Source organism: Prionailurus bengalensis, chromosome E4, assembly GCF_016509475.1.
Source record: "Prionailurus bengalensis isolate Pbe53 chromosome E4, Fcat_Pben_1.1_paternal_pri, whole genome shotgun sequence".
Taxonomy (NCBI): Eukaryota; Metazoa; Chordata; class Mammalia; order Carnivora; family Felidae; genus Prionailurus; species Prionailurus bengalensis.
Window position 1 is genome coordinate 21,901,875 of NC_057360.1, and position 26,692 is coordinate 21,928,566.

At 35.8% G+C, this 26,692-nt stretch overlaps 2 protein-coding genes across 4 annotated transcripts in view; one reads left to right on the forward strand and one right to left on the reverse strand.

The window, feature by feature from the left end:
- Positions 1 to 5,184, reverse strand: part of ODR4 (odr-4 GPCR localization factor homolog) — a 34,929-nt gene extending 29,745 nt beyond the window's left edge. Inside the window, exons 1-2 of the mRNA XM_043568043.1 lie at positions 5,001 to 5,184; positions 2,422 to 2,542 (exon numbers count right to left, since the gene is read on the reverse strand). Coding sequence (XP_043423978.1) covers positions 2,422 to 2,520 — 99 coding nt within the window. The 5' untranslated portion in view covers positions 2,521 to 2,542; positions 5,001 to 5,184. The remainder of the gene's footprint in view (positions 1 to 2,421; positions 2,543 to 5,000) is intronic.
- A 469-nt stretch (positions 5,185 to 5,653) lies between these two features.
- TPR (translocated promoter region, nuclear basket protein) overlaps positions 5,654 to 26,692 on the forward strand; it is a 65,769-nt gene continuing 44,730 nt past the window's right edge. For 2 of the 3 annotated variants that reach the window (XM_043568035.1, XM_043568036.1), the window contains exons 1-20: positions 5,654 to 6,101; positions 8,170 to 8,274; positions 10,432 to 10,505; positions 12,006 to 12,102; positions 13,623 to 13,726; positions 14,089 to 14,253; positions 14,733 to 14,825; positions 15,477 to 15,557; positions 15,637 to 15,724; positions 16,420 to 16,560; positions 16,992 to 17,083; positions 17,356 to 17,553; positions 19,632 to 19,739; positions 20,885 to 21,111; positions 21,795 to 21,958; positions 22,610 to 22,743; positions 22,830 to 22,978; positions 23,992 to 24,154; positions 25,788 to 25,922; positions 26,418 to 26,558. In XM_043568035.1, the coding sequence (XP_043423970.1) occupies positions 5,951 to 6,101; positions 8,170 to 8,274; positions 10,432 to 10,505; positions 12,006 to 12,102; positions 13,623 to 13,726; positions 14,089 to 14,253; positions 14,733 to 14,825; positions 15,477 to 15,557; positions 15,637 to 15,724; positions 16,420 to 16,560; positions 16,992 to 17,083; positions 17,356 to 17,553; positions 19,632 to 19,739; positions 20,885 to 21,111; positions 21,795 to 21,958; positions 22,610 to 22,743; positions 22,830 to 22,978; positions 23,992 to 24,154; positions 25,788 to 25,922; positions 26,418 to 26,558 (2,610 nt within the window). In that variant the 5' untranslated portion in view covers positions 5,654 to 5,950. Of the gene's footprint in view, positions 6,102 to 8,169; positions 8,275 to 10,431; positions 10,506 to 12,005; positions 12,103 to 13,622; positions 13,727 to 13,953; positions 13,993 to 14,088; positions 14,254 to 14,732; positions 14,826 to 15,476; positions 15,558 to 15,636; positions 15,725 to 16,419; positions 16,561 to 16,991; positions 17,084 to 17,355; positions 17,554 to 19,631; positions 19,740 to 20,884; positions 21,112 to 21,794; positions 21,959 to 22,609; positions 22,744 to 22,829; positions 22,979 to 23,991; positions 24,155 to 25,787; positions 25,923 to 26,417; positions 26,559 to 26,692 lie in introns of those variants that run through there. The other variant, XM_043568037.1, reaches the window with a different exon arrangement.

Below are 26,692 nucleotides of genomic sequence, written 5' to 3' on the forward strand. Positions count from 1 at the left end.
TTAGTTTCACTGAAACAATGATAGAGCGAATTTGTACATGTTTGTCCACAGAAAAACAAACAGGATTTGGGACACATAATTGAAGTGATATCAGATTTATGTTCCTCAGTTTTAATAACTGGTAAATGGTAACCAAAGGTGAGCTATCTAAAGATAAATTTAGGGGGGCTCCTGGGTGGCTCAGTCGGTTAAGCGGCCAGCTTCGGCTCAGGTCATGATCTCGCGGTCCGTGAGTTCGAGCCCCGCGTCAGGCTCTGTGCCGACAGCTCAGAGCCTGGAGCCTGTTTCAGATTCTGTGTCTCCCTCTCTCTGACCCTCCCCCGTTCATGCTCTGTCTCTCTCTGTCTCAAAAATAAATAAACGTTAAAAAAAAAAAAGATAAATTTAGGGAACTTTTAATAGCTCAACCTCCTTACAGTGAAAGTACACTATAAATAAAAAGTAAAAACAAGGCAGATAAAACCAGTTAGCATGGTGTCATTCTCATACATGACCTGAAACTCCTATTATGAGTGTAATCCTGGAATAGAATACAAAGGAAGAGAAATTATTTCTACAAAAGTAATTTTTCCAGAAAGTTATATTCATATACACACAGGAAAAGGTAGATGCTGATTAAGAAAGCAGAACTTTAAAAAAAAAAAAAGAAAGAAAAACTGACTCAGAGAGTAGGAAACAGGCAAGCTTGAAGAAGGAGAAAGTGATGAGTTTAAGTAGAAACATACCGGAAGGGATGAAAAGGCAATAGAAGGAAAGACTAGAAGGAAGATCTTAAAACGTGAGAGGCTTATTTGTAAGATGGTGGTTTTGCCAAGCTCTAAAAGCCTATACGAGTAAGGCAAGTTTGGAAAAGGGTACTTCTCCCTGACCTTTTATCTTTACTGACTACGTCTTTTTCTGAGACTCTCATTCCCTTAAACTTTCTTAAATAAAAGGTAGTCGAAAACCTTAAATGAAAAGTTCCTAAGGTACCTGGGTGGCTCAGGTAGTTAAGCATCTGACTTTAGCTCAGGTCATGATTTCATGATTCTTGAGTTCGAGCCCCGCATTGGGCTCTGTGCTGACACAGTGCACAGCGTGCCTGGGATTCTCTCTCTCCCTCTGTTCCTTCCCCAGGTGGGCTCTCTCTCTCTCTCTCTCTCTCTCTCTCTCTCTCTCTCAAAATAAACACATAAATTAAAAAAAAAAAAAAAAAGCTCCTAGCAAAAAGAGCCCCATATTGGATGCAAGTAACCTGAATCACAAAGTAGTTCAGATTATTGCCAAGAGGTACTTTGGCTACCTAATGTGAGGCCTCATAGGGTGGTATTATCTGTGTGAACAGTACAGGGTCTACCCTCTGCGTTACAAGTTAGGAAATCAGCTGTATGAAAACCCTGAAAATGAACCGGTGTCTCAGGGCTAGACTGACATTAACTAGGCTCATTCAGAATGATGTTGAAAACAAGAATTATCATGAAGGGGTGTGAACACATGACTCTTCTGGACAGTACATTCTTTGTAAGTAGGTAACAGAGGGTTATAATTATAACCAAATTATAAAAGGAAACAGCTTGAAAATCTGGATAGAATCAGAACAAAAAAATTAATTACACAATTCGAAGATTCTAAAGCATCATGATAAAATACTCAGAAAGAAAATTATTACAATAGAACTTTTTGCTCCTAGGCATCAAAATCAAGCCCTTGGGCCACAGTGCACTCTTCTCTAACTAGTGTTTAGATGGAGGTAGGCCAGTGTGTCTGTGACTCTCCTTTTGTTGTCGCTTTATACTCCTGACCAGTCCTACCTGCTGATTATATGATAAATCAGCAGGTGCTTATGCTTTTTAACATAACTGTCCAAATCTCTGATCCATTTTGTGTTGATTTTTAAGGCTTAACTCTAAAAGGGAAATAAAATTTGTCTAATTTTCAAATTTCTCCTATTCCCTTTTCCTCCCTTTCCACTGAATCAACATTAAAAAAAAAAAATCAGTAAAATGGATACCATAGCATGTAACAAAGACATGCCCACTATCGCCACCAAGGTTGAGATAAGATAAACAATGGGAAATAAAGTTGTCAAAAGCTACTTTTGCAAAGAATTAGACAACCAGGAATTAATAAAGATTAGATGAGAGTATAAAACACTTGGAAAGACATTAAGATACATATAATCTGGTCAGTAAAATTCTAATTTTGGGGTTTCTTTTACATTATAATTTACTTTTACATTATCAAAAGGAAATGTGTTCTCACTTAAGCAAACTTGGGGTCTGTCCTGCTTCTCTATATTTTTCCTCAAAGATCCATGTTAAGTTCTTCTTTTACATTCCATTCTTCCATTCCCTAACCTTATGCTTATTGTTAAACAGCATATTTTAATTTTAAATAAACAAGTAATTTGTTTTATCAATAAATGCACTAAAAGATACATACCTGTCCAATTAAAAGACCAGAGACAAAAGCCTTTCCTTGAAGATTTATGTTTGAAAGATACTGGCCAACAGCCTCTTCTACGATGTAGGTTCTTCCCATTACTGAGAACTAATTCTATCTCCTAAATTATGAGAAAAAAATATACAGCATTCTTAAGTGTAAGTATAACTTGCAATGTTTTTGTCATGGAGGTTGTATACAGACAGAAGTGGTACTACCCTGATTCTATCCCATGCCTTGCAGAGATTGCTTATTAAATAGGGAATTCTTTCCTGCAAAGTTTAAATGTAGCTTCAGAGTCCTCAATACAGTGTTGCTGGAAATGATTACCAATCAACTAGAGTTGACATAAAAGATAAAACCCACTTCTATAGCTAAGATAAGGGAGAGGAAACCAACCTAGCAGTCAACACACCTATTTTTTTTTAATTTAATTTGCTACTCCTTAGTTGTAACATCTTTGATAGTCTAAGCTGAGCCTCATTGTACTCATTTCAAAAACAGGAAAGAAGACAATTTCTGAGCTGCTCATTGGGAGATAGAATCAAATTCATTTACTCAATAAGCATACTATGAAGAACTACTATGTGCTAGAAATTGAGCCAGGTCGGATGGCACAAAGATGAATAATACTTGACCTCTACCCTTGAGTAACTCACAGTCTAATTAGAATTATGAAATTTGATAAATAGCTATGCAAGAATAATGAACATTTACGTGGTTTCTACTTTGTATAAAGCCTTGTTCTAAGTACTGTACATGTGGTAATATCTAATATTCACAAAAACTCCATGAGGTAGGTACTATTACTATACCCCCCCTTTTAATAACCCTTGTTTTATAGATGAAGGGAAAAAAAAGGAACTTGCTCAAGCAGCAAAGCTGGGAAGTGGCAAAAGTGGAATTTCAACTTAGGCAGTCTAGCTCTAGAATCCATGTCCTTAAATGCTATGTTCATACTGAGGAATCATAGTTGGTGTTTCAATTAACCCTTTACTAAGGGTAACTTCTGTTCTGCTCTCTCTTTCCAGTTTATGGATGACAGCTGCAGCGTTTTGAATAGGAATAAGAGTCGTCTGAGTTCTGGAAAAGATTTCAAACTTTTGGCACAATAAAGCCAAGGCAACTATAAATATGCTGCAGTGGCATATCTGACACCCGTAAAGAAAATCACCAGTCACAATGATTTTTCCATTACTCCAAAAGTAAAGCCCAGCAAATTGGTTCCAGTTTGAAACTGTCTACGGGGTGTTGTTTTTTCAAAAAGCCTGTTCAGTTTTGTCTCAAAATGCATTACATTTCTTCCTAGCTCTTTTCCAACAACTGTGCAAGTAAATCGGGTTTGCACAAAATTTCTCTTTAGACTAAGTCTAGAACTGCCTATCTAAATCAGTAACGCTGCTATAAATTTAAAGGCTTTCCATTTTTAATAGTGCCTTAACATATTAAACTTTCCTCTTCTTTCATTGTGCTATTCTACTTTTCCTTCTGTCTTAATAATCCTTAATTCTTCAAGAAAAAGCAGTGACAATGACTCCAAAGTAATGAAATGTAACTTTGCAATCCTATTTTTTCCCAAACTATCACCTAGTAACCATATTACTTTAGTGCTTCTTCAAAACTTTTTATAGCTGACCATACTTTACAAAAGACCCTACTAAAAATGTACGTCTTGCCTAATACAGTTCAATTTATCCTGAAATATTGTGTGACAGCGTAAGCTATGCAAATTGTCCGAGCACTGTGACTTGAGACAGCTCAATCTCTACAAAAGAGAGATTTCCTAGTCTACAAAATAAAGAATTTGGATCAGGCAAGTCTGAAAACCCATCTAATTTTAGGACTCTGTGAGTCCAAACACAGAATATCTGCATTTTCCAAATCACGAATAGTGGGCTAAGGACCCAAGACAGTGCTACCCATACCAGCAACCTTAGTTAACATGCTTACATAAAATACTTTGGAGAAAAATCAATCTTTCCTTACTGATATTCACAAAAGGGCTGCTGCTGTGGGAACTGCAGGAGAATGACATTAGGAATACTTTATTTGCAATAAAGGACCTAATAAATTCTTTCAGAGGCATGTTTAAATATGAAATAATCTACAGGTTCGGCTTAAAAATCACAGGATTACGATCTGGAAACAAGTAGTTCTGTTAATAGAAGCAGGGTGATAAGCGGTTTTTAACAGTGTGTTTTAAAACTTTTGTTACAACACAAAACTTTTGTATATAGTTTCTCCATTCAAGAAGTAGAAACATGGTAACACTTTCTGCAGTATCACCTTAAAACAAAGAAAAATGAAACGAGCGCCTTAAATTCCTGTTGGCTCACTGTTACTCCGCTACACACACACACACACACACACACACACACACACACACGCTCTAAGTATGCCGTTTTAAACAAAGTTAAGTTTTGTCAAAGCTGGACTTCAATGTCGTGCCGGAGTGTCTGCCCATATGTTTCTTACACTCGGTCTCTTCCTTACTTCCTTCCTTCAAAAGGAGGTTCTCTGAGCCCGAGTGCACACACTCAACCCTCACACTCACGTATTACACCCGTAGGCCGACTCACCTGCAGTCAGATTCTGCACGCATGACAGGCAAACCTGTCGAACCGTCCGTCCTCCCGAGAAAGGGGTTTAAGGTGCAAGAACCAGCCTCCTGGGGCCAGATTCCCCTCGGGTCCAAATTCCACAGCCAATGAATTCATCAGAAAGCGACAGACTTCCCACACCTCACTTCCCACTCCAAACCCAGGGTCTCGGGAGTCAAGTGGCGCATACTGATGACGCACGCTGCCCCCCTTCCTTCATCGCAGCACCTCAGCCAAAGGGACTGCGGTCGCCACCCCGCCCCCTTCCGGGCGCCATTGAGAGCGTGGCGGTAGCCCGGCGCCTGCCGTTCATCCGTGTTCGGACCGATGCCCTCTAGTGGCTCAGTGTCTAGAAGCCGCCAAAGAGGACGACCCATGGCATCCCGGAGCTTTGACGGTAAGGTCGCCTGGCTCTTCAGGGAGGGACGTGAGTTGACGAATACTCCGTGGCGCCATCTCGCGGACAGTAGTCGTATGGCCTGAGGAGAGCCGGGGGGCGGGGAGAAAAGAGGAAGCGGAATGGGCGGTGCGCAATCAGGCTCACCGAAGGGATTGAGGAAAAAAAAACACCAAAACACTACGTTTCCCACAGGTCTGTGGGGCTTGAAGCGGGTGGACTGGGGAGCCGGAAATCGGAGTGCCCGGCCGGGTCAGAGGCCGCCTCTGAACTCGGATACCCAGGGTGCCCACCTTCCGGCGGCTGCGCGCGCACTTCGGGCGCGGGCGCTGTGGCGCGTTCGGCGGCGCCTAACGCAGGACTCGATTTCCCAGGGTCCCGCCGCGGGAGTCTCCGGCGGGCAGGCGCGCGCGAGCCCCGGAGCGAGGTGGTCGAGGCGGGCGCCCAGGCTTCTGGGTCCTCTTGGTCCTCGCCTTTCTTCTCCGGTTCTGCTCCGCCGGCCGCTGGCCCCGCGGCCCCCGGCCACATCGACATGGCGGCGGTGCTGCAGCAGGTCCTGGAGCGCACGGAACTGAACAAGCTGCCTAAGTCCGTCCAGAACAAACTTGAAAAGTTCCTTGCCGACCAGCAATCCGAGATCGATGGCCTGAAGGGGCGGCATGAGAAATTTAAGGTGGAGAGTGGTAAGTGGCGACGCTCTTCCCGCCCTTGGTTCTGGGCCCGACCCCGTAGCCATGGCTGGTCTTCTCCCCTTGCAAGCTGGCTTTCTGCGTACGACTTCGCGGATGGCATCGCTTCCCTGTGCTGCCTCGCCCTCCTGTAGGCCTTCTCTTACCTGCTTCCCTCACAGTTTGAAATGAAGGAGCCCTTTTGTTTGTTTTAAACTGAATTTACATTTAGCTCCGTTTTCTTTGTAGTTAGAGTAGTCTCACATAGGGACACTTAACGTTGTTCGGCACACAAATTTTGAAGATCTGGGTTTCTTTACTCCGGACTGGCCGGAGTCCGCGCGACCCCTCTCCCTCTAAGCTTAGAGTACCGTGTCTTTAGGTTGCACGTAAAATGCTAGCGATTGCCGCTCAGTTTTCCGGTCACCTGCCTTCAGAGGCCTTTGTCGAACTGACCGCTTCGTGCGCCTAGTTCTGTTTTTTTTAGCCCTTCGAGCGGATCCAGCAACGACGTAGATATTCACAAAAATGAGTAGGTGCATAACACAGCGCTGGAAACGCAGCGGTCGTAAATAGGTTAAGTAAGTTTGATACATTGGATTTCTCTGTAAAAGCTGGAGTTTACTAGAAAGTATATCAAGACCTGCTTATAGATACCTATAGCAGACCCTCAAGTAAAGTTACCGGCGACGGTGACTTGAACATCCTTGAAGAGAGATTAAGACCACCGTGATTATCGTTAGAAATACAAACTCTGTGGGGCGCCTGGGTGGCACAGTCGGTTAAGCGTCCGACTTCAGCCAGGTCACGATCTCGCGGTCCGTGAGTTCGAGCCCCGCGTCGGGCTCTGGGCCGATGGCTCGGAGCCTGGAGCCTGTTTCGATTCTGTGTCTCCCTCTCTCTCTGCCCCTCCCCCGTTCATGCTCTGTCTCTCTCTGTCCGAAAAATAAATAAACGTTGAAAAAAAAAATTAAAAAAAAAAAATACAAACTCTGTAAGTTTCTTGGTTTGGGGGGGGAGGTTGTGGTGCTGTTTCTGCTAAATTGATTGAAAATTCTGAATACATTATCACTTCAAAAAAATGTAATTATCAAGCAGAATTGGTGTTACAAAGTAATTCCCTGGGGGCGCCTGGGTGGCCCAGTCGGTTAAGCGTCTTAGGCTCAGGTCGTGACCTCACGGTTTATCAGGTTTATCAGTTCGAGCCCCGTGCAGGGCTCTGTGCTGTCAGCTCGGAGCCTGGAGCCCGCTTCGGATTCTGTGTCTCCTTCTCTCTCTGCCCCTCCCCCGCTCATGCTGTCTCTGTCTCTGTCTCTCTCTCTCTCTCCCAAAAAATGAATAAACGTTAAAAACAATTTTTTTAAATAATTCCCTGAATCCCAACACTGAAGGTTGTATACGGCATTCTTTTCATTAATTTATACATAACTATCCTTTGTCTTCTATGTACTTGATACTGTGCCGAACAGTACACATGCAGCCCTTCCTGTGTGAAGTTAGCACAGTTTTGCATAAATTTGGTTATTTTATAATTTCAGGTGTATGGGTCTGTTTACACAACCTTTTAAAACAAAGCAGTTTTTAATTAAGTATTCTTTCTCCATTTAATAAGGTTTTTTGTACGTGTGTCAGCTTTATGCTAAAAAGTAATGTGTGGGGAAAATACTAAGATATTTACTAATATCTTATTATCTTAAGATATTTACTAGTAATTTGTAAGTAAGTAAGTAATTTGTAAGTAAATATCTTAAGATATTTACTAGTAATGTGTGGGGAAAATACTAAGATATTGCCTACCTTGAAGAATTTCAGTCTTGTGAATAGAGAAGTAATTTGTAAAACTCTCTTTAGTTCTTGTTTTCTTTTATATACGTGTATATGTTCATATATACATATATAGATAAGTATATAAGGAAATGTTAAAGTCCTTTCAGTGCTCTGTGTATCTTTACTTAAACTTTCTTATTTGGAGTGCGATTCAAATACTGTCTTAACTATTAAAATCAATGTTATTAAAAATAAGTAGCAGTATTGACAGTATGTGCACATGTGTGTTTGATTTTTTTTCTCTGCTCTTCTGAAGAACAACAATACTTTGAGATAGAGAAGAGGCTGTCCCACAGTCAGGAGAGGCTTGTGAATGAAACCCGAGAGTGCCAAAGCTTGAGGCTTGAGCTCGAGAAGCTCAGTAAGTATCTAATTGTGTCCTTATTTTATTCTTGGAGAATGGAGATTTTTAGATACCTTTTTGTGTGCCCTGGAAACATTACTATTTATGAAAATACTGATTGTCATAGGGCTTAATGGTCAGGAGATCTGAGTTCCAATTCTGCTGTTAAAAAGTTCTTTTGCGGGGCGCCTGGGTGGCGCAGTCGGTTAAGCGTCCGACTTCAGCCAGGTCACGATCTCGCGGTCCGTGAGTTCGAGCCCCGCGTCAGGCTCTGGGCTGATGGCTCGGAGCCTGGAGCCTGTTTCCGATTCTGTGTCTCCCTCTCTCTCTGCCCCTCCCCCGTTCATGCTCTGTCTCTCTCTTCCCAAAAATAAATAAACGTTGAAAAAAAAAATTAAAAAAAAAAAAAGTTCTTTTGCCACATGTAAATCATAACATATAAAATGTTTAGAACCACCTGTCCGTCTGCTTACACAACTGTACAGATCAAATGAGAGATGTTTGAAAGCATTTTAAAAAGTCATAAAGCATTATGCAACGGAAAGTGTGATGAAGGAGAGTGACTTTATTATTTGCATGTTGAAGATTAAAGCCTATTAATTCTATTATTATAATTTTAATTGTCACAATTTTTACAAATGTGTATGAATTCCAGGATATTTCCTCTTTAAGGCCCATTTCTTGTGAAAGATGAGTAATTTCCTTTTTAATTAGTTTCCTTCTATCATTAAGTTCTAGAAGGTACACAAGATCTTGAAGGTCGTGGCATTTCTTAGGAAAATGATGTGTATTATATGTTTTGCTTATTATAGAAGAAAGCAAATGTCAGGAAAGAGCTTTCTAGAGTAGGGACATGGTACTATTAGGGATAGCTGGATTTTTAATTTGATTGGGAACACAGAAGCTAATAATCAAGAGAATGGTTAACACTTCAACCTTTTTATTTAACCAGGTCTGTGGCCATCGAGTATTTAGGTCATAGTTTTTTTCAGCTCATTTTGAAGCACTTAATTTTTTAAAAAAATATGACATATATGTACGATGGTATATATACACATGTAATGAAGGTATAAGTAATTTCTCGAGTAGCTACATCTGGTTCATCCATCTGTATTCTGTTTTGGCATGATAACTAGGTCTGTAGGGCTGTGGTACTTAAGAATTTCAGGAAAATTACTGGATTATTGCTCCTTTTATGAGATCTGGAAAAGATGAGGGTAACCTATCATTTGTCTTCTATGTACTTGATACTGTGCTGAACAGTACACATGCAGTCCTTCCTGTGTGAAGTTAGCACAGTTTTGCGTAAGTTTGGTTATTTTATACTTACAGGTGTATGAGTCTATTTACACAAGGCATATAGTATGGCTTCTAGGAGTGTACAATTATATTTGTGTTTTTTTAGTTTGTCATTCTAAATCTGCGCTTTTGGAAGGCAGCAAATGATACAAGTGTGAAATAGAAAGTTTAGACTAATTTAACAAGATTTTTCTGTATAATAAGCCAACTGTTTAAATAGAACTTAATATCGGAAATAGTGATAATGTATTTAGTCATTAAATTGCTAGCATGTAAATAATATAGATGTATTTTAATGGAGGAAAGTTTGAGGAAGTATATTTTTCCTAGTTACTTGCGTGCATTTAAGGGAGAGACTGTACAAGGAAAGATAGACCATTATGAGTGGAGATTGTGGGTTTGATAATTCAGTATCAAGCATAACTTTTTCCCTGCATGGTAAAGGCTCTTTTTAAAGTGATAAACAAGCTGAATTAAAATTATCCATTATTGTTATTTGCTCTGTATAAATTTTCTATACTTTAAATGTTGTTATTTACTTTCTTGGTTTTGTCTTTTTTTACTCAGTTTTCTTATTTGTAAATATAATTTACTCTTTATGATTGACTCAGAGATGTCCTTGAAAAATGATAAACGTGAGAACTGCATATGCGTTTTCCTGTAAATGTTGGTTAGAATGATCAAAAATGTGATTTTGGAGACAGGATAGCACATTTAAACATTTGGTCTACAAGTAAACTTGGAATATTCAGGAATTTGGAATGTACAACTCGGTCTTTTTGAGTCTCAGTTTCTTCATTTTGAAATACATATGGGTGGCAATTGGATGAAAACCGTCATTGCAGTTTTTAAGTTCATAAAATTCTTTTTATTCAGACAATCAACTGAAGGCACTAACTGAGAAAAATAAAGAACTTGAAGTTGCTCAGGATCGCAATATTGCCATTCAGGTAAAAGTTATTTTTGTGAATAAAGCTAACTATAAACATGATACTTGAGGAAGTATTCTATTCTGGTTGTGTTTACTCATTACTTAATGGGAAAATGAAGCATGTTCTATCACTAAACAAAAATGCATAAATATATATTCCTTAATTGGTCCTTTATGTGTTTTATTGATTGAGCATTTTTTTACTCATCAGAATGTATTAGTGCTTAATATAAAAGGGAACTTGCTTTTAACTCTGTAGTTCCTAAGGTTGTGATTTTTTTCCAGAAATTCACATTGTAAATAAAGTGCCATAGAACTGTAGGTAGGATAGACATTCACAGATTTATCTGTCCACCTACTTAACCTACCTAGAAATTCTCTAATGTTTACTATTGCTCAGGCAGTATTTCAACTATTGTGATCTGGTTGGGGATATGGGTGAATCCATATCATAATCATTTTAGAGTAGTAAGAAGAATAACAGATGGAATATGATCATGAGGATTGGTCACCCATTGGTTTAATAAAGTGGTCATAGTCCGTGAGAAACTAGATGGAATGTCAGCCTCTTGCTATTGCTTTTTTAAAACTTGTGTTTGATTTGAAATTAAAATGTACTTGGTATATTAAAGGTACTTACAATGGGAAAGAGTGCTAGACTTAATCCAATAGAAATTTAAAATTTTCTGCATAGAACTAAAACACAAGGAAGCTATTAAGTATTTTTCATTTAAAATATGACTGTTTGGATCCTTAATACATGACTGCTTTCATCCTTTAAGAAAAATCATTCAAGGGGGAAATGGGCAAAGGAATTAAAAAAAAAAAAATCAGGAAGCTGCACAAATGGTCTATGGCAATGTGAAAGGTTGCTCTACTTTACTTGTAATCAGAAAGATGCAAAAAAATAACAAAAAAATTTTTAAGGAAAAATGCAGATAAAACAATCAGGTAATTATTTTTTTACCTCCTCCTGTGAACATTGATTTTTTTTTTTTTTTTTTTTTAATCTTCAGTTCTGGCATGAGTGGCTTGAGATTGGTGCTTATAAATCAAAGCATATTAATTGCCATTATCTTGCTGTAAAACAGTTGACAAAAGATATGAAAGGTTTTTAAGACATTCCATTTCTAGGGCTCTTTCTTAAAAACATAATTTGAACCAAGGTGTAAATACAGTGACAGTCATCATAATTGTATTTTATGGCAGCAAAAAATTAGAAATAAAATGTCCTGTCTACCAAGTCATGTTTAAGTAACTAGGACATGTCCAAGTGATAAATAATGATATGGGAAATTTTTTCATAAGCTATGAAAAATAATTTTTAAAACTGCAAAATATAAATAGAAGTGTTGAGATTATGGGTAATTTTTAAACTTTTAAATGTATTAAGTTATAAGAAAAAACCAACCATTCTTAAACCACAGCTAATGTTAAAGTTCTGTGTTCAAGTTCCTATAATGATTAATCAACTTTATTTTTTAATTTAAATGTATTATGCTTCTCCTTTACATGATAGAGCCAGTTTACAAGGACAAAAGAAGAATTAGAAGCTGAGAAAAGAGACTTAGTTAGAACCAATGAGAGACTATCTCAAGAACTTGAATATTTAACAGGTATGAGAAAATACTTTAGGCTCTAACTTCACTCTTTCCTGTCTCTTCTTACAGTGCTAGGAATTAATCCTCAGTCCATTTCTGTTGCTGGTGTTTCTTTGTCATAGCACAGAATATAGTTCAATGTAATATCCTATTGTGTCTGCCACTCGTTTGTCTTTAGATCATTACCAAGGTTTTAAAGCAGTGTGTAGATAAGTATGCATAAATGAAAAACATCTCTAAGAAGTTGTAATTTGAACCAAGATTTACATGCTAACACTACAGCGTTATTTATCACATCAGATTGGAAGCAGTTTAAGTGTTTAGTTGTAGAGGCTAAACTCCTTCATTTTATACAGACACACTTGCTGGAATAAACTGTCCATAAACATTCAATATGTAGAAGAACCTGAAAGGAGAGCTCATATTTAAAACTACAGACTGAAGGAGTTATGAGGCAGGAACATAAGCTAAGTAATACACGTACGTAAGATAGATAGTAGATAGTATGTGAAACAGTTGATGTTTTAAGGTAAACATGACTCTTAAGCAGTTTAATGTATCAAATTCCCTTTGGTTACTTTTTAAAAATTTTTGAGGTTTTATTAATGGAAGAATTTTCAATTATTTATGTTGCTATACAGTACTATTCAGTTAGGTAACTATACTTTTCCAGTCTCAGAAAAGTTACTTCAGAGTATTTGTTGATGAAGTTGATCAACTAATAGGTAGATAAAATTGAAACTTTTTTTTTTTTGTTTATTTTGAGAGAGAGAGAGAGAGAGGATATACATACAAGCAGGGGAGTGGCAGAGAAGAAGAGAGAATCTCAATCATCAGTGCAGAGCCTGATGCAGGACTTGAACCCAGGAACCAGTTGGACACTAACCAACTGAGCCACGCAGGTGCCCCGGAATTTTTTTTAATAAAAACTTTCATGTAGGGGAACCTGGTTGGCTCAGTCAGTTGAGCATCCAACTATGGCTCAGGTCCTTATCTCACAGTTTGTGACTTTGAGCCCCACATAGGGTTTACTGCTGTCACTGCAGAGCCTGCTTTGGATCCTCTGTCCCCCTCTCTTCCCCTCCCCCACTCATGCTCACTTTCTCTCAAAAATAAACATTAAAAAAAAAATTTAATAAAACTTTGCTGTAAAGAGTATATAGAAAACTAAGCATGTACATGTTCTGGCTCTGTTGAGTAGGTTTTTGTTATCACTGCTTTTTAACTTAAATGGCTATTTATGAAATCTTAATAGATCTGTAAGTATATATCAGGAAAATTAATGCTAATTTGCATATTTAGCTTAAGATACTGCATTTAAAATAACCAGTGTAAGTTATATGTTGGCTTGGGTGCACAAATTTGGTTTATCATCTGCATGTTTAAATTAAATTTATAACTAAGTATGACAGAAACAAAGAAGTCGAGAACTACTTTGTATTAATTGCTTGTATTTCTAGAGATGTATCTTTGATGTTTGGTTTCTCTGAGCATTAATTAGTCATTATTTTCAAATTCTCTTCTGACCTTTCTAGAGGATTTTAAACGTCTAAATGAAAAGCTTAAAGAAAGCAATGCCACAAAGGGTGATCTTCAGTTAAAACTGGATGAACTTCAAGCTTCTGATGTTTCTGTTAAAGCAAGTAACAAATAATTTCTAATGCACAAAATACAATGTTTGCTTAAAACTCCCTAAATTAAATTTTAAATGTGGGCAGGTTATCTATGAAGTGATTAAAATCTGTGTTTTTGTTTTTGTTTAATATCAGGGAATTAATTAAATATTATGGCCATTTTAATTGAAGTGTTTATGTGATGTTTGTTTCTTATAGTTCTTGATATGATTATCTTACCTGATTACCTATTTTCTGTTAAGAATGCATGCAAATACTTATTTCTGTTAAAGTAAGATTCTGCTTGTGTTCTTTAGCTACAGACAAAATCTTTTATTAGCCCTATATTGTCTTTAACTGTAAACATGATTTTCTTGGGTATTTTTAGTATCGAGAAAAACGTTTGGAGCAAGAAAAGGAGTTATTACATAATCAGAATACATGGCTGAATACAGAGTTGAAAACTAAAACTGATGAACTTCTGGCTCTTGGCAGAGAAAAAGGAAATGAGATTCTAGAGCTTAAATGTAATCTTGAAAACAAAAAAGAAGAGGTAAGTTAGTAAAACTTTTTTTTCATTTTGGTTAAAACTTACATTTATGTGCCAGGTTATTACAAAAATATTCCATGGGTATACCAAATGAAATGTATTATAATGTTAGAAATGTGGAGGACATAACTCAAACATTTGGCCTAGGAAATGAACCAGTGGCATATAATTAAATATTTTAAGATCTTCTTTGATGAATTTTGATACTCTCTACTATTTTTTTATATATCTTTAAGACATGTTTAAGAAGTGGTGATAAATTTTGTCAACTAAATCCAAGTGTGTTGTTCTGTGAGCTGTTATTTTTCATTCTCTTACATATACATATTTTATATGAAATCCTTTTTTGGGTTTGGGGATTATTTTGCTTTCACTTGGCAGCTAAACTTTATGTTTATCGAAACATACGTTTATGTTACGTAATTGAAAATTAGTTTCAGCTAATACAACATCTTCCCTCTACCCAACTCTCTTCTTCCTAGGTTTCCAGAATGGAAGAACAGATGAATGGCTTGAAGATGTCAAATGAGAATCTTCAAAAACATGTAGAAGAGCTGTTGACCAAACTAAAAGAGGTATAGAAGACCACTTTAAAATTTCTCTTTTATAAAATCGTCAAAGCATTTATGAGGCGGGGCGCCTGGGTGGCTCAGTCCATTGCGCTTCCGACTTCGGCCCAGGTCACGATCTCACCATCTGTGAGTTCGAGCCCCGCATCGGGCTCTGTGCTGACAGCTCAGAGCCTGGAGCCTGCTTCGGATTCTGTGTCTCCCTCTCTCTCTAATCCTCCCCCACTCATGCTCTGTCTCTCTCTGTCTCAAAAATAAAATAAAAAAAAAAACATTAAAAAAATTAAAAAAAAAAAAAAAAGCATTTATGAGGCTATTATTCTTAAAATGATCTCATGTTGTGAACTATTTCTGGCTCCATAAAATGGCCAGGATACTGATATGATGTAGCTAGGTTAAAATAGCTAGACCCAGAAAAGGCAATCACGTAGTTTATCCAATATCCAATATATTGTTTGAAAATGAGTATGGTTAATTTCAGTATTTATGTATTACACTTTAAGATAAAAACATTTTTGTTTTTAAGGTAATTCACCTTTATCATGAAAATTGATGTTAATTTTTATCGCTTTGCAAATTGTATTTTTTATCTTAGTCTTTGATAAGCATTCTAAATTCAGTTCAGATGAGACTGCTGTAATTGGGTCTTTTTTGCAGGCCAAGGAACAGCAGGCCAGTATGGAGGAGAAATTCCACAATGAATTAAATGCTCACATAAAACTCTCTAATCTATACAAGGTAAATGCCCAGCCTCACATTTTAGTGTCCTACTGTTGCATTTTTGGATGTCAAATAACTTTGTAAGATTAAATTTTAGAGTGCTGCTGATGACTCCGAGGCAAAGAGCAATGAACTGACCCGAGCAGTAGATGAACTGCACAAACTTTTGAAAGAAGCTGGAGAAGGTAAGATTTAAATTATGGGGATTATTTTTGGTTTTAGATAAAAGGTGTTTTTTTTCTTTACATTTGTGGTTGTTGGATTTGGAAGGCAATCTTATTAGAGACAAAATTTGGTATAGAAGAAAGAGTCTTGGAGTAAGAAACTTTGAATTCTATTTTCAGCAGATATTTTCTATTTTGAAAATAGAGTTAGCTACTAGTTTTCTGTTTTTTTCATCTTATAATCCTATATATGGTCTGATTTCTAAAGGAAATTTTTCTTCCATTTATGAGACACTTACTTGAGTAGTTTGGGTATTCTCTTACTCCATAAATAAGCCTAACATTTCAGTTTGTAAATTGTGTCTTTTAGGGTCTTTGATTTTCTTATATTCTTATTTGTAATGTAAGTTATTTTCGTATGATCTTTTTCCAGTCATTTTCTGTGTTCTAAAGATCAGAATAAAATCAAAGAGATACGTAGAGCCACTTCTTTACAATCTGAATTTCCCTTATCTTCCCCTTAGATTGGAGACATCCAAAGGAGAAGTAGATTCACCAGGCTAGGACATTTAAGGAATGTAGAGCAAGAGCTTTCAGAGGGTGACTGTCAACCATAGCCTGTCTACAATTTAATGTTGTCTACTGAAGGGAAAAATAATGACTAAACTTCCAAGATTTTAATTGTGTTTGGATATTGTCTTTAAAAACGTTTTTAGCCAATAAAGCAATTCAAGATCATCTTCTAGAAGTGGAGGAATCTAAAGATCAAATGGAAAAAGAAATGCTTGAGAAAATAGGAAAATTGGAGAAGGAATTAGAGAATGCAAATGACCTGCTTTCTGCCACAAAACGTAAAGGTATAGATTAATAGGTACTTAATAAAGGCTTGAATGAAGTACTAGAACTTCCTACATAGTTCTTACTAATTTCCGCTAATAGTATTTCTTTATCATGTTGTGATAAAGGAAACTCCATTAATTTATAGAATTAGAATTTTTTACTTTAAAATTAATATCTATTAATTTTTACTATATTGTCAAGTATAATTATCATTTGATCACACATAATTTATGTGTCAACTTCCAGAATGTCTTTAACTATACTTAACTGCATGATTTTTAGAATTGGATTATGTTACCTGACAATTTGATACCCCATTGTAAAATCCACATAGGAATTTGTATGTAATGCTTCATAGGTGTCACATTTTACTCGTTTTGAAAAAACTGTTAGTGGCTTTAGTTTGAAATATTACAGAAATACACTAGATTCCTATGTCTTGGCACAGGAGCCATATTATCTGAAGAAGAACTTGCAGCCATGTCTCCTACTGCAGCAGCTGTAGCTAAGATAGTGAAGCCTGGCATGAAATTAACTGAGGTAAGAATGGTATTTAAATCTTACTGTTTTCCTTCAGCAAAAGGAAATTTGCTGAAATTTAATGCTGAGAAAAATTATTCTTAAAATCATCTGATGATTTCTTGGAACATTCCAAGAAAAGCTTTCTTGGTTTCTGGTTCTTATAACATAGTAAATAAACATTAACGTCTTATGTAAGTGCTAACACATGTTTATTATGAGGCTGTATCAATTACAGGTATATACTTCTGTTGTTATGCTCAGATTTGAAACAATCCCTCTTCTCCTTTCAGCTGTATAATGCTTATGTGGAAACTCAAGATCAGTTGCTTTTGGAGAAACTAGAGAATAAAAGAATTAATAAATATCTAGATGAAATAGTGAAAGAAGTTGAAGCTAAAGCACCAATTTTGAAACGCCAGCGTGAGGAGTATGAACGTGCACAGAAAGCTGTGGCAAGTTTATCTGTTAAGCTTGAACAAGCTATGAAGGTTGGTTCCATTCTTAAATTTTAGCTGTGGGAAAAATATAGATGACACATGATTTACTAGGTAATTCTTTCCTAGAATTAAAGTGTTTGAGTTGGGAAAGGCTAATCGTGCTTTTTCAGCAATAGAGTAATTCTACTTTATTAAACACCTGTAATAATGAAATGTTCTAATCTTACTCTGCTAAAATTATGGGAGCCTTTTATATTTTTTAAGACATTAGAGATGTTTTCTGTAGGATTCTCTAGTGGATGATGAATCGCCAAATCCCGCTGGGCTTCTCTTCAAATTAAAATAACAGTCTCTTTGTAATAGAACTCTTTTAAATTTGTCACAGTCATTCCTTGTCAGTCAGGTTCTGATATTCTGTCTAGAAATGGTAACATTGTTTGACCATAGAGAAGAATTCCTTTTTTATAACATTTCATAATTTGGCAAATATTTATGTACATTATTTTGTTAACTGTTCTTTGCCAATTGGAAGTACCAAGGAAATTCACAAATATCTTCCCTTTTAAGGTTCCTTTTTATTAGATAATGATTAAAAAACTTTCTGATAATTTTGCTTTTAGGGTACAACTATTAATATTACTGAGAAGTAGTCAAAGTTTATTAAACAAATTTTATTGAGAAAATTCAGTTAAATCCATTTGTATCTGCTGTTCTAAACTGATCAGTTTTTTTTTTTTTTCCCCTGGAGATTAGTATAAATAAATAGGGTCCTTAATTCAAACTTAAAATTTTGTTGCTGTTGCTATTATAGTTTAGTTGTCAGTTTAAATCAGGGTATATTATATTTAATGGTCTCTTTCTCCTGCGTTATATGACATCTGTCAGTCTTGCCTTGACAGAATATTGGCATTTAAAATCTGCACACACACACACACCCAACCCCATTGTTTGAAAAGAAGTCCCTTGGATATAATTACATCATCTTGAGTTTCTCACTGTTGAGAGTGTTTTGCCTGGAGCTTATTGTCTGAAGAGGATAGTGAAGTAGAGGGGCAGATGTTCATTGTGGAAAAAACCTATTTGTTTTTCACTAATGTGCAGGTATAACAATAAAAATCCTTTACATACTTTTTTAAAACTAGTTAAAGAATTTATAGATAATTTCTGTATCTTCTTTATAGTAGAATCTTTTATCCATAACCAATATCATGTGTCCTCCAGTCTAGATTCTGTGATGTTCATTTGTTAGATACTTAAGAGTTTTATAACCAAATTGCTTCTTCCTTGGCATCGTAGTTAATCCCATTTTAAACTCAGCAGATTTGTATCATTGCCATCTCATGAGTATTTGCCTTCTTCATTTTATCACATACTTGTTTCTACAGAAAATGGTTTATGCATACCTTTAGGGCAGTGCATTCAGGTACTTGAAACCACAGGATACATATGAGCCATCTTTCACTTGGATAGTATTTAAAACATTATTATGTAAAAAAAACTCATCAAGAGGCAAAATTTGTATGGATTTGAGTTAAAGCATAAGATTTCAACAAATTTTGTGCTTTTTTCAGGCTTGTTAAAAGTATGCCCCTAAATCCCTAGTGATATTGTGATGCGAAACTTAGCAAGACACTGCTTATACTATTTTTTTTTAACATAGGCTTGAAACATAGGCTGTTGCTTCTTTAGAATTAATTCCTGATGCCTTTTTTATACAAGTCTTATGCATCCCTTACCCAACATTTACTTTTGATATGTATTCGCAGATAAGTAACGTATTAATGATTAGCATTATAATACAGTCCTTTGTTTTCATCTCGGTAACACAGCTTTTGAGAGTATTTGTGTGATGTTATTTGATATACACTATTAATTTCATGTGGCTGTATAATTGTAATTTACGGTTAATTCTGAGTGGCAAATTCTCCATTGTTTGCATTAGCATAATGATAAGCAGTACTTGAGATATTAAGAAGTGTATGTGTTCATATTTGTAGAGAAGTAACTGTTTAGAAACTACTGTTTTATACAGAAGTAGTTGAGCACTGTGTATTTTTTTTGTTCATATAACTATTGGTATAGATCTTAGAAGGGAATACAGAATTTTCATTAGAATTTATGTTTTAAAGGAGATTCAACGATTGCAGGAGGACACTGATAAAGCTAACAAACATTCATCTGTGCTTGAAAGAGACAATCAAAGAATGGAAATACAAATAAAAGATCTTTCACAACAGGTTAGAATTTTTTGTTTCTTTTCTCTTTTTTTTTCTGTATAGACTGCCCAGTAGTGATCGAATCTGCAGGTATCTAAGATAGAACTACTGCATCTGAAGTTCTCATCAGTTAGGGATACTACTCTAACAGAATTATAGGCTAGTCATTGTTTTTTTGTTTTTTCATCACCCTTCCCATTTGTATGTTAAGTACTTGATAAATTTTCAAATTGCAAGTACCGATTGTAATAAATGAAATAATTCAAGAGTAAGTAAAAGTTTCTGCCTCCTGCTCAAGTCCCAGAATATAACCAGTGCTAACAGACCAGTTCTTTCACGTCTTTTTTCATATATATGCAAACACATGTGAACATTCATGAACATGTATAAGCATTCCTTGTTTTTTGTTTTTTGTTTTTTTAATTTATTTTGAGAGAGCACAAGTATGAGCATGGGAGGGGTAGAGAGAGAGGGAGAGAGAGAATCCCAAGCAGGCTCCGCATTGTCAGTGCGGGGCTTGAACTCAGTGAACTGTAAGACTCAGTGAACTAGGACCTGAGTCTGAGTCAGAATCAGAAGTTGGATGCTTAACTGACTGAGCCACCCAGGTGCGTCCCCCCCCACCTCTTGTTTTTATTGAAATAAAACCATGCTATATGCATTACTCTGGGACTTTTTTTTCCAACTGAGTAAGTCAAGAATGTAGATCTATCTTGTTCATATATTTTATCCTCAATTTTATGTGTAGGTTTACGCACATACATGAAAACCTCATATGAATGGAATTAAAATCTATTTTTCATGCTGTCCTTCTTCCGCACCATACAATATATACATAAGCATGCAAGTGCAAGCATACACACACACAGGTATATATTTCTTTGTGTTTTATTTGGCCACTGTTTTACAAAAATGGGACCATCCTTCTAGAATTGTGAATTGGTGATTTAAAAAAAACAACAGCTTTCATTGACACTTTTATAGAAATGAAAAATAGTTTTTCCCATTAAAATTTAAGTTTTAATATCCAAAACAATCTTGATATTAAGATAATTTAATATTGATGGCTTTCATAAAGTAATATTTTCATTTGAAAATTTTTATTCTAAACATTTCCAGAATCAAAGTCAATGCTATTTGATAATATATTAAAATTTTGTTTTTAGATTAGAGTGCTTTTGATGGAACTTGAGGAAGCAAGGGGTAATCATGTAATTCGTGATGAGGAAGTGAGCTCCGCTGATATAAGTAGTTCATCTGAAGTAATATCACAGCATCTAGTGTCTTATAGAAATATTGAAGAACTTCAACAGCAAAATCAACGTCTCTTAGTGGCCCTTAGGGAACTTGGGGAAACCAGAGAAAGAGAGGAACAAGAAACAACTTCATCCAAGTAAGCAACTGATTACCTCAGTTTGTTTAGCAAAAATATTTATTAAAAACTTCTTACGTGTCCTTAATAGTGCTGTAAACTGGGAATATGATGACCTAACGGAAAAAAGAATTGAGCAACAATACAAAAAAAATTTTTTTTTACTCTTAGGGATCTCAATTTGTGGATGAGATTGATGGTAAGATAGAATAAGGTATATAAATAAGTAGGATAATTTTAGTCCCGTGTGTTCAGTGCTGTAATGGCTAGAAGTCTGTCTTTGAGAGTGTAGAGGTGGAGGACCTAGCCTAGGTTTAAGGAAACAGACCAGGCTTCATGGAGAAGGTAATGTAGGAATTACTCAAGCAGAGTAATGAATTTTTTCCAAAAATGTGTTTGGTGCCAGAGAAAGAGCAGTGGCTAAGAAGACTGAGATTTGGACTGAGTGGAATTGGTTTGATTTTTGCAAACAGATTTTTCAGGTGACATTGGTGAGTACCTGAGTACTGTATGGTGGAGGTTTTTAAAGTGGTTCTTAAAATACCAGCAGAAGAAGGAAAGGATAAGAGAGACAAAACATTATGCTTAATGATAGATGGTAAAATGCTTATTAATTTATAGTTTATTGAAATACAGTAGAATTTATAGTAGATGTTATAATTCAATCTCAGTCATGTGAAATAGACTGATTTCTTTTCCTACAGAATCACTGAGCTGCAGCTAAAACTTGAGAATGCCCTCACTGAATTAGAACAACTCCGGGAGTCACGACAACATCAAATGCAGCTTGTTGATTCTATAGTTCGTCAGCGTGATATGTACCGTATTTTGTTGTCACAAACAACAGGAGTTGCCATTCCTTTACAAGGTAGGTTTTTACATATTATCCTAAAAAATTCCAAGTAATTTTGGGAAGTATTTTTTAAATGTATATTATAGAATAGATTTTGCAACATAAGCAGTGTTTACTGATGGTAGCTTCAAATTTATCTACTATATGTGATTGATCGATCATGACATCACCAATCCTAAAACATATAATCGTTTTAGGTATGACTAAGAAAGAAGAAATTCTGACCATTGTTGACAAGTGTGCATCTTAGAATCCATGAATTACTATATTTGTCTATTTTTAAGTGTAGTTGACATACAATATACTATTAATTTCAGGTGTACCTCATAATGATTTGACATTTCCATACAACATGAATTGACTCCCACATTCTATAAGTCTAGTTACCTTCTGTCACCATACAGAGTTAACTCACTATCACTGACCATATTCCCATACTATACATTACATCTCCATGACCTTTTAGTTATGTCTTGTTTCACCATTTCATTTGCAAATATTGTCTCTAACCAGAAATGGAAAGTGATCTTGGTAGATTGTTCATTAGATTCCTTCTTTCATAATCTCTGTAATCTTACTGTTTCATTTAAATAAGTCGAGCTTGTTTATTTTGGCAATGCCATATGTACAAAGAGATGTTACATTATTACTTTTACATTTCTGAAGCTTCAAGTTTAGATGATATTTCTCTTGCATCAACTCCAAAACGTTCAAGTACATCACAGACTGCTTCCACTCCTGCTCCGGTACCTGTAATTGAGTCAGCAGAGGCTATAGAAGCAAAGGCTGCTCTTAAACAGGTAAGAACACACCATGACACTTTTATCTTGGTTAGAATCTTTGAGAACACAGGTGGTCATCTTTTAATAATTTCATCAATATTTAGTTGCAGGAAATTTTTGAGAATTACAAAAAAGAAAAGGCAGATAATGAAAAAATACAAAATGAGCAGCTTGAGAAACTTCAGGATCAAATTACAGATTTGCGATCACAAAACACCAAAATATCTACACAACTAGATTTTGCTTCTAAACGGTAAGTTTTCTTTTATTTATAAGTTAATAGTCTTAGTAAAAATAGTCTGAACTTCAGTATTCAGTTGAATCCAGTTCAAGGATTAGTTTGCAAAAGTTTACTCATTTGTGGACTATAATCCAGGGCTGTAGGGGTTCATTTTTGAATATTGATTAATGATTCTCTTGGGCATTTCCTAAGTAGGCCAGGTAGTTTTTTAATAAGTTGAAATTGATGTGAAGAATGTTGCTGGTTTTCCTTCCTGAGATTGAACAATCTACTGTTTCTATAGGACTTAATTATTTCATAAATGCATAAGAGGATGAGAAGAATGTGAGCAAATTTTATTCAGCCTTTTCTAGGTAGAAGAGAAGCAAGCACTAGACAGTTAATTTTGAGAAAATTCACTTTCTTGGTCATTTATAAAAGTAATAGTAAACCTCATTTTATAGTTTTAGTAGGTCTGTCAAATACTTGTTAGTTTAGTAAGTTAGAATGAAATGTATTTCTGTATACTACATGATAAAACTAGGTTTTTGTAAGCATATGGCAGGTTGTTTCCTCCATACAGTCCCAACAGTTTGATATCCCAGATATAAGCACCTTTTTTCCCCTATGTTGATAACTGTAGCCAGCCATTTGTAGGCTTTCAAGCACATAATAGAAAGAATTATAGAGGAAAAAAGGATCTGCAAAACTCCAACCATGCATAAATAAATTGTGTTCTGTATCGTGGTGGGTGTTTCATGTATCAACATTATATTGGTGCTATTTTGAATGTGATCAAAATTCTTAGCTTAAAAAGAATCAAAATCTAGCTTAAAAAGTTAATTCAGCATGAAATGAGAACTTAAAGTTTACTTAGAATTTGAATTTAACTGTTAAATTTGGAGTTGAAGGTTTTACATTATTACACAAGGTACTTTTTTTTCATATTGTTAATCGTGTGAAATTAGTCTGTTGTAAAGTTCTTCAAGGAATAAGCTAGGATTCAGTATTTCAGTTGCTAATGGAATTCTTTCCTCTCACATAAGCTATGAAATGTTACAAGATAATGTTGAAGGATATCGTCGAGAAATAACATCCCTACATGAGAGAAATCAGAAACTTACTGCAACAACTCAAAAGCAGGAACAGATTATCAATACAATGACGCAAGATTTGAGAGGAGCAAATGAAAAGCTGGCTGTTGCAGAAGTGAGACCAATTTCCCTCATCTGATTTGCATTGTAAATTGCATTTGGCATGTGTTCTTTAGTTATTACTTTGATTCCACTGGTTGGTATGATACAGGTGTTTGAGCGGTTTATGGATTTCAAGTCTACTTATTTATTAGAGAGTGTACGTGCGCTCAGGGGAGGGGCAGAGAGAGGGAGAAAGAGAATCCCGAGCAGGCTCCATGCTGCCAGCATAGAGCCCCGTATGGGGCTCGAACCCACAAACTGAGATTATGACTCAAGCTGAAACCAAGAGTCACACGCCCAACTGACTGACACCCGGCTCCCTGATTTCAAATCCTTATTAGCATAGTTTCTAAATACCTAGTTGTGCATCAGTTTAGTGATTATTTCTATCAAAACTAAATGGGGAAAGAAATTTGTTTTTCTGGACTAAGATTTCTTTACAGGTCTTCCATTTCATACTAAATTTGTAAATCACTGTTTCTCTAACAGACAAATGAATATTTCATTCATTCTTGCTCATTTGTGACAAAAATACAAAAATCTTATTAGCATTAAATTATATTTCTGAATTTCAACATGAATACAAATATCTACTAGAAATTGGCAGTACTTTCAACTATACTGGATTCTTGATGATGAATTTCTATTTAATGTTTTACTGTTCTGTAAAGTTGTCTCACAACTTTCTGATCATTGTGAGCTAGGTGCACTTGTCCCCCATTTTACCGGTTGAGAAACAGACTCAAAACTTAAATGATTTCCTGTTTGAGATAGTCGTGAGAGATGGGTTGGTTGGGACTTATACCTAGGTTTTCTAATTCTGTTGGCTATATCCCTTCATTTTTATGTTTCCACTCATTTGTGGGGAATGGACAGCATCACTTTTTCAAACTGGGAGAGTAAGTTTTATGATTGCTCATTTATGATTTATGGTGTAGTTATGAATACTTTGAGGATATTTGTTTTCAGAGCACCCTTCCAAATCTCCTGAGACTCAGAGTGTACTCTTCATGAGGCAGAAAAAATGGAAATAAATCCGTCATCATTCTCAAACCAGATACTTAGAAACCAAGCTTTGATTCTAAAACTTGCATAATTTAATAATATATAGGTATGAAGGTAGCAAAATTTTGCAATTTTGTTTTACTCTGATGTTTTAGATTTTTTTGTTGGCTGTTTCAAAGTCTGATTTGTTAAGAGCAGAGAAATCATTAAGTATTTGTGGTAATTGCAAGATTTTTTCCTTTGGTCTATTGATATTCCCATAATTTTTGCTTCATATTTTAACACCTGAAAATTAAGAGTTATAAATTCTTATGTAATGAAGAAATGTCCTCGTCTCTAATTAGCATTAAGAAATACCAATGAGGGGGGTGCCTGAGTGGCTCAGTCGGTTGAGCAGCCGACTTCGGCTCGGGTCATGATCTCACGGTCCGTGGGTTCGAGCCCCGCGTCGGACTGTGTGCTGACAGCTCAGAGCCTGGAGCCTGTTTCAGATTCTGTCTCCCTGTCTCTGACCCTCCCCTGTTCATGCTCTGTCTCTCTCTGTCTCAAAAATAAACGTTTAAAAAAAAAATTAAAAAAAAAAAAAGAAATAACAATGAGGGATCTTTTAAATTTTTTCTTTTACTTGTATTTGCCTCAAGGTAAGAGCAGAAAATTTGAAAAAGGAAAAGGAGATGCTTAAATTGTCCGAAGTCCGCCTTTCTCAACAAAGAGAGTCTTTGTTAGCCGAACAAAGAGGGCAAAACTTGCTGCTGACTAATCTGCAAACAATTCAGGTAACCAAAAAAACAAAAAAAAACAAAAAAAACAAAAAACACCTGTAGAAAAAAATGTTCTAGTTAAATAAGTAGTTTTAACATTGCATCCTCTCAGGTTCTTAATTAGAACATTTTTCTGTCACTTTTGTCATGCATTATATAAATAAAACCTTGAAAGAGAACTGATTGAAACCATGCATTTAGCAGTTTTCACCCTCAAATCTATATTTACAGAGTCCTGTGCAGTTGAGTTGTTTACAAGATTAAATTTTTGTTTTTATTTTTTATTTTAAAACTTCAGGAGGTCTGAATGACTATTGCAATATGTCTCTTTTCCTTTATTAAGTAGATATTTTAATACAAAAAATGTCAGAAGACTTTTTTGGTGAATGTTCTAGATTTTAATTTCTTCATGTAGAAATGGGTTGTAATGCTCTATAGCCTTTCATTTTCTCTGTATTACTTTTTTAATTTCTTTCTTAAGCATAACCAAAAAATCTTTTTTTACCTTAGGGAATATTAGAGCGATCTGAAACGGAAACCAAACAAAGGCTTAGTGGCCAGATAGAAAAACTGGAACATGAGATATCTCATCTAAAGAAGAAGTTGGAAAATGAGGTGGAACAAAGGCATACACTTACTAGAAATCTAGATGTGAGTCTGTTAGTGTTATGAATTTCTATAGATTGTTTATTTCTGGAAATGAAGCTGGTATGTAGGTACACTGCCATTTCCTGTTGAAGCATGGTTTTGAAGAAGCTGTTAGTTTTCCTTGCCTCCTGTGTGCC